The sequence below is a fragment of the Gymnogyps californianus genome, chromosome 1 (genome assembly GCF_018139145.2).
Source record: "Gymnogyps californianus isolate 813 chromosome 1, ASM1813914v2, whole genome shotgun sequence".
In the NCBI taxonomy this organism is placed as follows: domain Eukaryota; kingdom Metazoa; phylum Chordata; class Aves; order Accipitriformes; family Cathartidae; genus Gymnogyps; species Gymnogyps californianus.
In genome coordinates this window covers 132,449,052-132,459,392 of record NC_059471.1, presented here as the reverse complement: position 1 = coordinate 132,459,392, position 10,341 = coordinate 132,449,052, and the positions used below count along the sequence as shown (strand labels likewise).

Genomic DNA, 10,341 nt, shown 5'->3' with positions numbered 1-10,341 from the left:
TCAATCAGGGCAGTCTGTGCATCTAGGGAACAAAGAAGGTCGTCATGTGAAAAGATACAGACAGGAGAGCTGCCAGAAAAAAGAGATTTATGAGATCGGAGCCTAGAGTGGTTTGTGCTTGCAGGTGAGTTTCAAGTAGAGCAGGGCAGGGTCACGACTGCTGAGATCAGGAGACCTACTCAGAAAATGTGCAGCGTTGAGGAAGGCTTATCATTTTTGTTACGCCCATCCAGACGGGAGAACTGGAAGCTGTGCATCTGTGGACGTGGCTGTGCACTTACAGGCATCCCAGTGGCACCATCACGTCTGCTGTAACGCCAGCCAGGCCGCCTGGAAACGGGTGGAGGGGCCTTCTGCATCGATGACGGGGGTGTGAGCCTGACCGCGCTTTGCAGGTCGGTCCCAGCTGTGCATGGGGACATAGCCTTTGGTCACTTGCGGGGACTCAGGGTGCCTCTTCCAGCCCTTGGAAGAGAGCAGAAGTGGGGTTGCTGAGCCAAGGGTTGTGTGTCCACATGGTGCCACTCCTTGCCCCATGAGAGGACCAGCCTGGCTTGGAGACTGCACTGCTGCCTGCTAGCGTGAGATCAGGGCTGTGCTGGGGCAGGCATGCTGCCTCCAGGCTTCAACAGCTGTGGGCAGTGCTGTCAGGCAGCGCAGGCACCTCTGTGCTCTCCGAGCCACCGGTGTGGGCATTCTCTGCTACCTGTGCATTTCATCCCGGACAGGCCACGTTTGATGGACCCTGTGCTGGAGGCCAGGTAGGCCCTATTAGCTTAGTCTTTTTTTTGTCAGGCTGATCCTCTTGCTGAAAAAGTCAAGGCTTGTGTTTTTAGGTACAGAAGGAGTTCGTTCAGCTGTCAGAGCCTTAGGTGAGCATCTGAACTGCTGGAGATGGCTGCAGTGCCAGAGGAGATCATGATGGATGCTCACCCAGCGTGCTGCTTTGTCCCACCCAGGGATCAGGTGGTACAGGATAATTCCTCTGCTCCGGACACCTGTGTGAGTGGAAAGAGGAGCAGACTTGGGTACTTGAGCAGTTATTTAAGGAGAAGGGTCTGGACTGCAGGAGCAGGGGTTGGTTTTCGTTGAGGGGACTATGCCAAGCACTTTTTGTCATGATCGTTGTATCGACCACCACTGACCTTGAGCTCATTTTCCCTCATACAGCTCCCAAAACTGACCTCTCCTTAAGCCCTGATGATGCCTTGTTTAGCAGACTGATGGGCCTCAACCAGTTCCCAAGGTACACTGGCAGTTCAGGGACAGGACAGGAGCAGGAGGAGTGACTGCATGCACCGGGATGTGGACCAAGGCTTTTCCAAAATTAATGTAGTTTTGTGTGCACAAGCTACGGGAGGGAAAACGGCACTAGCGTGGGCCTTCGTCACTCCTGTTTGTGTGAGGCTGATGGTGGAGGAGCAGGCATGACACCGGTGGTGGCCCACACCTGCTGCCACAGCTGCCTGGGGCTGTGTCCCCACTCCAGGGGAGAGATGGGGTTGTGGGGAGGAAGATTTCCCCCGGCTCACAGGTGTTGTCTTTGCCGTTGTTGCCACCTGTCTTTTCTCGGTCAATAACGGCGTGATGCTGGCATGACTGCTACAGAGAAACCCCCTCCTCCAGCACCGGGCATCTTGTGGGGGGGTCTCTGCCACGGGGAGCCCTTCCCACAGCCCAGTGCCCCTCTCTGCCTTTCCCCAGCAAGCCCAGTGCAGACGAACAAACCTGGACCGCAGCCAGTGACAGCTGTAGGAGCACAAGGCCTTTTTGACCTGCCGCTAGCAGACGGAAGAATAACTTCTATAAACACAAGGCTTCTGTGTACATATTTTAACAGTATTTTTCTTTCAGGACATTCTGGCATCTCTGCAACATGCTTTTACTTGCATCCTAAATTTCCTGGGCTTTTCACTCCTTCTTCCCATCTTCTTGAGCCAACAAAGAGTCATTTTGGTGAGAACCATTTTCGGTGGCTTTCTCAGAAGCATCTGTTCTCTGCACTCTGTGGGCTTGCTCAGTCCAAGGCTGGTTTGTTCTCCTAGGAAAGGACTTTGTCACCCCCTTCCCAAACTTACTTTCTAGATCAACATTCACAACTTCTTCAGGCTCTGATTTCCAGAAGCTATTGGTATCCTGAACTGCCTTCCCGACCAAATTAGTCCTGAATTACCCACTGCTCGTGGTGTTTTCACTTGTGCATTTGTTTGTTGTGGAGAGGTGAAGACTACAGGCTGAGGGATGGGTCTGGGGGGTACTGTAGGGCTCAGACTGCCCAGGAAAGGCAAATGAGGATGGACAGGTTTCACAGAGAGCAGAGGGCTGGTGCATTAAGGAAGGCTTGTGGCAGCCAGGGAGATAGTGAGAATCAGAATTCCATATCCTAGCAGGAAAGGGAGAAATGTGAATTTGAACCACAAATTTTCTGAGTGCCTCGGAAAAAATTTAATCCACCTTGCAAAAAAAAACCCCAACCCCGAAGTAATTTATTGTAGCTTAGGCAGATAAAAGAAGTACATAAAATCGGTTCCACGAGAAGGTCACATTAAGTGCATGAGCAAAATACAAGCATATATATATCTATATCTATCTTTTATTCAGTGTCTCTCATTAGAACTGGGGATCAATCATAACCCTTAAGGGTTTCTTGTCTCGTCCATCAGCTCCTAGCCAGACAACATCCCTCCATGGCATTAGACTGGGAGAATGATGAAGGAACAAAGAATTACATCAGAACAGGAGAAAGGGAGATGGATTGACAGAGCACTATGATCTGGCAGGTGTTTAGGTACAGGCAGAGACTTCATCAGTCCTTCTGACTCCAGTGCTGCAATACTACTTATTCAGCCGGCTGCAAGAGAAAAGTATGATGTGAGTACCAGTATTGTAGAGGTGAAAGGCTTCATTCGGATACCTCGAAGCCAGCCAATCCCCCACTTTTTTGCGTAGTGTAGAGAATGACTGCCCGCCTCTGTAGCTGAGGATGCAAACGGTTACTTGTGCATCCACATGGCTGCGGTTTAGGTTTCAGTTACACTGACCTGCTTACTTGGCAAAGAGAGTTAAAGAACAACTGTATCAGCACTTGTATTGCACAGATTTATCTAGTTTTTGGTGTAGCTGTATGGGCTTTGTCGTCTCCTTATGGGGATTATTTTTTAACCTTGATAAAAAGCAGGTGAAAACGAGGTGAATTCTTTGACACGTTATGCTAACCAACTCTTCAGCACATATACATCCCAGCTATGAAGCAGTATTTGCCAATAAACATTCTCACTGAATCCTCAGTGACAGTGAAAAAAAATAAGTGAAACTACCACAGTTTGCCACTGTCACCAGTGAAAATTAAGCAGAAGTCCAGTTCTGTACCTATCCATTCACTGAACTTGTTCATGCAATCATTTATACTGTCCTTAGCTCTCCACTTCCAGTGACAGAATAGCTGTCAGTGCTTCTCCACAGCTGCTTCTGATGCCTGATACCATAAAAGCTTAAAGACCTGGAAAAGGGCAGCTTCTCTGCTGAGAAATCCTTGCTCCCATGAAAAGGGCCAGGACATGATGGTGTATTTCATATCACCCAAGGCCTTTGGGAGAGGGCATGGTTCACAGTGTTCGGTGACTTTCTCTTCTCTTTCCTTGCTCCCAGGAGGTTATTGGCAATTTTCACAGATCGCAGTCCAGCACTGTGCTAGCAGAGCTGGAATTACATTATGGACATCATGGATTTTTAAAATTTGGGTTTTATCCTTGAGCTTGGTTGTGTGCCTTCCACCTCCACAACCTCAACATCTACATCCCAGATCTACTGTGGAACCTATCAAAGGACTCTGGAGCTCTTGCTTGGGTTTGGCTAACACCTCTCAACATCAAGGTAATTCAAGTGAAACCTCTCTGCTCAAAAGTTTCCCAGCATAGTGCTACCACGGGTTTGGGGCATAACAGGAAATTCATTAACATAGCTCATAACTCTTAAGCATGACTTAACATGAGTAAGAGCTGAAAATGCTGAAATGCAGCTGTACTGTAGCACCAAGCAGGCTCAAGCTCCATTTCTCCCTGCTCAACCATCCAGCTCCCCTGTCTTGAAACCAGAGTCTTTGCCCATTCTGGGTGCCCTCATTGCCACTTACTGTTGACATTGACATGTCTTGTTTTCCAGCAAGTGTTGTCTTGCTCGTGCCATCCTTTTTGCCCGTTGCTGCCAGGAGAGAAGGGATAAATGACGATTAGATATTTTCATGCTTCAAATGCTTTCCTCTGAAGTGGTAGTAATGTACTGTCTGACATCTGCAGGCTGTCCATCTCTAACCATTTGCTTTGAGTCTAAGGATTGATCCTTTATCTGTTCTGCCCCACACCCAGACAGAAAATCAGACTCCTCCTATGATTTGGGAGATTGTCATCTCTTCACCTTTCACAGGGACCAGGGCACTCACCCTTCTCTGCTGCCAGCTTATACCACTGATGATGCACAGGCATGCAAGACCAAACACCAATACACTGCCTCCAATACTTGCTCCAATTACTGCATAGCTAATCCAAACAGGAGCTTCCTCTGTGGAAGGAGAAAAGTATTCAGACACAGAAACAAAGAGAATTTTAAGGCTTTTGGGTGGAGGCAGGGACATGGTGCTAATTTCCATACCCACGGGGTAATTAAGGCTGATCTTCCTGTCATTGTCTTCTATGAGGTGACAGTTCCACAGCCCTGCGGCACTGACGTTCACCTCCACCTTTACTTCATGCTGCTTTGACTCCTTGATGTCCGTCTGAGTCCCATTCACACGTTCCCAGCGCAAGTGGGCGTTGGATGGGAGTGGACTAGAGACCTGGCAGGTCAGCGTTATCTCGGCCCCTCTGGGGATTGGCCCAACAGGGTTAGCTGAGACTGTGAAGGTAAGAAAAGGACATGTGAGTGACAGGATGGGAAGATGGGTCCATCCATACTCTTCTGGCTTCCAGGTTTCTGCAGCTCGTCATCTCTTGACCCACTTCTCTTTCTCTCACCTTTCATCAACACCAGCTCTATCTTGCTCTGCGTGTATCTTCTGTTGTACGCCAGCTGGCACTGGTACTGCCCAGAGTGGTTGAAATGGACTTTGGGGAGTTTCACTTCTATGGTACTTTCAGATTTGCTTTCAGGTATCTCAAACCGAAAGTGGCTGCTTTTTTTGGTCTTATGCTGCTCTCCTAGTGCTGTGACATTGAAATCAAGTAGCTCATGAGTGGTTGCACTTTCCTGTTGTTTCCAATTCAGTTGTCCTGTGAAACCTTCTTTCCATTTTATCTTCTGAAAGTTCAGACGCCATGACAAGATGACAGTGCTATCAACAGTTGCATACTTTCTTTCCAAATCTGGATTCTGAAAACCTGAATTCAGAAGAGACAAGGAACACAGAAGCAGGGAAAGCTATGGCTACACTTCCCCGTGTCCACTTTTGATCTGGAGAGATGCACACCATGCTCAGTTGAAAAAGGACTTGTAGAAAAGCCACGAGATACCCCAGGAAGGATAAACAGTTAGTGTCTGAGAACAGGTTTAAAGAGCCAAAGCTCCCAAGCTCACCAGAGCTGAGAAGAACAGACCCCAGGGAGAGGAGGATTCTCTCCTCACCAAGCCTGGAGAGGAAAATGGGAGCAAGTGTGGAACAGAGCTCAGGCAGCAGAGCAATCCCCAAGCTGCAGTGTTGGAAGCCCTGGAAAATCGACCCTGGGGCACCATTGCTTGGGATGCTGGAAAGTAAAAGCTCAGCTCATGAGCTGGAGGGAGCACTGGTTCCCGAGCCTGTGTGTGAGTTGCATTTTTGTTGTTGCATACCTAATACCTTCACATCAAAGGGGATGGTCTGATTAATCAATGGAGAGTCTGAATGGACGTGACACATCCAGGTCCCGCTGTCCGTAGCCTCCAGTCGGTTTAACTTCAGTATGTATTTTTGATGGTTATTATTTTGTAAGAAGGGGGTTGATCTTACTATGTTATTGTTACTGTTAAACAATGTGATGCTGAGGTGGGGTAGAGGATGGGATGCATTTTGCATTAAAGTGAGCTCGAGGACTTCATTTGACAGGAAGTGCCCATCTAAAGAGTTCGTCACTGTAAAAAGAAAAAGCGCAGCCAGTAAGTCAACTCCTCTTCCTGTGAGAGAGGGACAAGTGTCACAGCAAAGAGAATACGGAGACTTAGTGCCCTGGAGATGGAGGAGAAATGAACTATGATAGCCCAGGCCAGAAGAAATGGCAGCTGGATAAAGAATCACAGCAGATATGTCTCTCTGAGCTCTACGGTCCCCTCCCCCCTCACCTCCTCATGGAAAAGCCCTCTAATCACTCACATTTAAAGACATGCAGTGAGATACTGACTGTGTGAGAGCCACATTCACAGGTGTAGATGCCAGCATCGGAGAGCCTTAAGTCCCTCACTTTCAGTTGTTTACTGTTGAGGTTGATTTCAGATCGATCGGACATGGTAGCTTTGCCTTTTGAAAAAATAAGCTTGGTTAGGAGGGAAGAGGTTTCTCAGCCATATACTGGAGAGAAGGGGTGATGGATTGGAAGCCTTACCTTTCAAAAGGGTAGTTTTAAACGACCTTATAACAACCTTATAGTACTTCCAGGTCACAGTACTTCCTGTGCCATTAGGTGTGCCACTGCAGCTCAGAATCACCGCCTGTCCTGCGATCCCAATCTGTAGTTCATTTTGCTGAGCCATAATGGGGATCAAACCTGAAAGTCAATACCCAGCAAAAGAGGCATACATTCACTTTCTGAAGGGTGGCTCAGTGAATACTTCCCATCCCTCCAGAAAGGCGCAGCTATCTTTCCTCCCTTTCCCAGATACTGGGAAGGTTATCCTCAGTTTCTGAATTTTTCGCTCCTTTGTCTCATCAATCAATCAATCCCTTTTCTTTTCAGCTCCATAGCTTCCCTCCCCTCCACTTTGGGCTCTTTACTTGGCTAACGGCTATTCTGTTTCACATACATACATACATTCAGAAACAGGGAAAATACCAGTGGTTGTGGTGGATTCACCATCATTCACAATTTTGAGATGTCAACAGTTTTACTGAAACAACCTTTTTCTACTGGACAAGATTTAGTTATCCTACTGATAGCAAAGGCAGGGCAGCATATGCCAGCCCTCCTTCACTCCCCAGTCAAGACTTGAGGCAGCACTGGCAAATTTGCTCACCCATTCTTCCAATTTTTGCATGGAGCAAGACTGGAAGCCCAGGAAAATGAAAGGATAAAGTAAAAAAGAAAGAAAGAAGGGCCTAATGTCAGGTATCTGTTCTTGGGATGAGGGCTATGTGACAGTAAAAGAAGTAAGATGTATAACGTTGAAGAAACATTAGGAGTGGTTTCTTGGAAGAACCACTTCCTTTCCTTCACTGTAAAGAGGATTTCTGCAGGAGACCATAAGAAGGAGTTGCCAGAGGTACAATTGGGAATAAGGGGGTTGTGGTCTCCTGCCTCACTGCTGGTAAGCTCTCAGAGCTGCCTAACCTGCAGATCCCCCAAGTGACCCTAGTACTAGAGAACGACAGAAGTGCAAAATACAAAGTTTACATGAGTTTAATGGAGGGTTTTGCACAAGTTACATATTCCTCCAAGAGCATAGGTAATCTGCAACATTGCCAATACAGATTTTCAATAATTACACATTGGACCACAGAAAATGATGATTTTGTCTTAAACTGTGGAATTATAAATGTTATTAATAAGAGTTGGTATCTTTTGCTTTGCTTTTGGTTCTAGGGCGCATAAAAGATTTCCAGTCTTTCCTCTGCAACCAGAGGAATCAAAGCTGAGTATCTGAGAAATGCAGGCTTGGCCTTATTCAGTCACCTTCCTTTCTTGGAAAATAAGCACTAAAAAGTCCACCAAACCTTATAACATTAGCAGTCAAACTAAGCAAGCCAATAGCATCACATTTGTAAGAGCAAATCTGTGATGAGAAACACACGTTTTTGCCCAGGCAGCTGGAGGCAGTGTGGAGGGCGGTATTTTCCACTCTGTGCTCGGTGTGCACCCTGGCTCTCACAGGAACCCCACTCCTGCATCTCTACAGGGCAGCTCCCCAAACCTGGTGATGCTCCAGACACCCTGACTTCGGCTGGCAGGCTCAGCAGGCAGGCTGGGAACAACCTGAGTCCCAAAGCTTGAGCTGTCCATGCTGCCTCTGAAATAACAAGACATGGATGTAGGGAGCCTCTCAGCTCCTAGACCCTCTGTCCTAATCTCCACTGGATGGCCTCGCAGAGAGCTGTTGGGCAGTGCAGGGGTGGGCCAGACAAGGTAAGAAGGCAGCTGTCACAGCTTCGTGGCTGGAATGAGCCTGCTCTAAACTGTGTGAGGTATGTTATATGGCAAATCGGGAGGAGCCTAGAAACACCCCAAATGTTGTGAGGCTTGTGGCTGTAAGAACCGAGAGGGTTCGCTGAGCTGAGGACTCACCCAGATGCAGAACCAAGAAGACAGCAAGCGTGCTGCTCACCACCGTGCCGCATGACTCCATCGCTGCGGGAACGCTCCTCCCTGCTGCAGACTGCAGGGCTGGAAATGCCCTCACTGCCAAGGGATGCTGTCCTGGAAGACCCAAATGCTCTGTTAATAATGGTTGATTTTCAGACCTCGGTGGACGGGGCCCGTGTTCCCAGTCAGCACCCACCATCCTTCAGCGCAGCAAAGTGGAAACTTATTGGTAAAGTCACCAGAGCCCTGCGTTTCAGTAAAGAATCCAGCTGCAGTGTTCCCCCTAGAGCTTGGTATTAAACAGTTCATTTTACTTATCCCTAGGTTTCTGGCATTCATTAGACTGCATGTGTCTATATTGCCAGGAGTTCTGTGCTTTTTTACTTCTCTATGGTGGGTTATCATCGCTCTTGCGGGGATTAAGGCTAAACACATACAGGGCTGTGTTAGCAAGAGCACAGCCAGCAGGCTGAGGGAAGTAATTATTTCCCTCTATTTGGCACACCTGGGGTCTCATCTAGGATACAGGATCCAGTTGGGGGCCCCCAGAACAAGATAGATGCCAACAAACCGGACAGAGTCCAATGGAGGGCTGCTGGGATGGTGAGGAGGTTGGAGCACATGATATACAGGGAGAGAGAAAAAGCAGGGTTTGGTAGGGAGAAGAGAGCCAAGGTGGGATCTAATTTCAGTCTCCCATTATCTAAAGGATATTACCTAGAAGAAGGAGCCACATTCTTCTCAGATGTGCACAGGAGAGGAACAGGAGGCAGCAGCCATAGGTTGCAGCAAGAAACTGTTGACTAGATATAAGAAAAAATTTCTTCTTGCTGAAGGTGGTTCAGCATTGGAATAGATGCCAAGAGATGCCAGGCAATCTCCACCCTTGGAGATGTTCAGAAGTTCCCTGGACAAGGCCTTGAGCAACGTGTTGTAGTTTTAGAGTCAACCCAGCTGTGAGCAGGAGGTTGGACTGGAGATCTCCAGAGGTCCCTTGCCATCTAAATATTTCTGTGTGATTTTTGATTCTATGATTAAGGCCATCTTTAGGCTGTTATTAATATTTTTCTTTAGCTTGCTTTTTGTCTACTTATTTCTTACCTTAAAAATCTCAGTAACCACCAAGTCTGATGTTGTTGGAAAGACTTGCTTGAATTCTTAGGACTATTCAACAAAAAGTCTGGGGAGAAGGGAGGAGTGAGGTCCCAAAGAAGAAGTTGCATTGATGGTAACAAAACCTTAAGTGGGAACTGGGAGCCAACTATCGTGTTAAGGCGAGTTATCAAATTAGATGAAGTATCTGACTGTAGCAGAGACCAAGTGCTGATATCAGCTGCAGCTGGGTGGACTGACAAGGTGAAGGGGACCATGGCTGCTGGTGCAAGGAGACTACCGAGTTCTCCATCCCTAAACCAAGGCATATATCACAAAAAGGAAGCCAAGCAGGTTAACTGGTCTGGGGAGTGAGCAAAAACAGTGAGGCGACCTCACTTCTCCAAAAGCAGGCACTCCCCGTGCCAAGAGCATGATAGACTGAAGGCTGGAGTCATAATGAGATTGAACTCAAAAGAAATGCAAGAATAATTTAATACAATATTTATATGTATTATGTGCAATGTTAAGTATAATATATTCTATTAGAGGATAATTTAATATTGAAATTAATTTAAATTATCAGAGCACATGAAACTATCAAAAAGTAGATGAAAACATCAGCACTACATTTACATGGAGATCAGCTTAGCGTGACCTACAGTCTGACACCTAGACAGATGTACACCCATGCACATACGAAAAATGTAGGTGCAAGAGCAAGGCAGCAGCCATGTGCACCATCAGAAGACAAATAGATGGCAAAGGCACA

General features: G+C 47.2%; 1 protein-coding gene across 1 annotated transcript; it reads right to left on the bottom strand.

The window, feature by feature from the left end:
* Nucleotides 1–8,520, bottom strand: LOC127015266 (T-cell surface glycoprotein CD4-like). Its single transcript, XM_050895124.1, has 9 exons — nt 8,460–8,520; nt 6,567–6,728; nt 6,338–6,481; nt 5,821–6,099; nt 5,010–5,372; nt 4,648–4,890; nt 4,439–4,557; nt 4,133–4,200; nt 1–22 (listed from the first exon to the last, which is right to left on the bottom strand). The coding sequence occupies exons 1-9, from the start codon at nt 8,518–8,520 to the stop codon at nt 1–3; spliced, it is 1,461 nt and encodes a 486-aa protein (XP_050751081.1).
* Nucleotides 8,521–10,341: the final 1,821 nt, after the last annotated feature.

Bases quoted from the DNA above. Each gene is read 5' to 3' on its own strand.
- LOC127015266 (XM_050895124.1), bottom strand. From the start codon at position 8,520: ATGGAGTCATGCGGCACGGTGGTGAGCAGCACGCTTGCTGTCTTCTTG. The intron at 6,729-8,459 runs GTGAGTCCTCAG...ATTGACTTTCAG, and splicing joins CTTCTTGGTTCTGCATCTGG to GTTTGATCCCCATTATGGCT. The intron at 23-4,132 runs GTAAGTGGCAAT...TTTGTTCCCTAG, and splicing joins AAGACATGTCAATGTCAACA to ATGCACAGACTGCCCTGATT.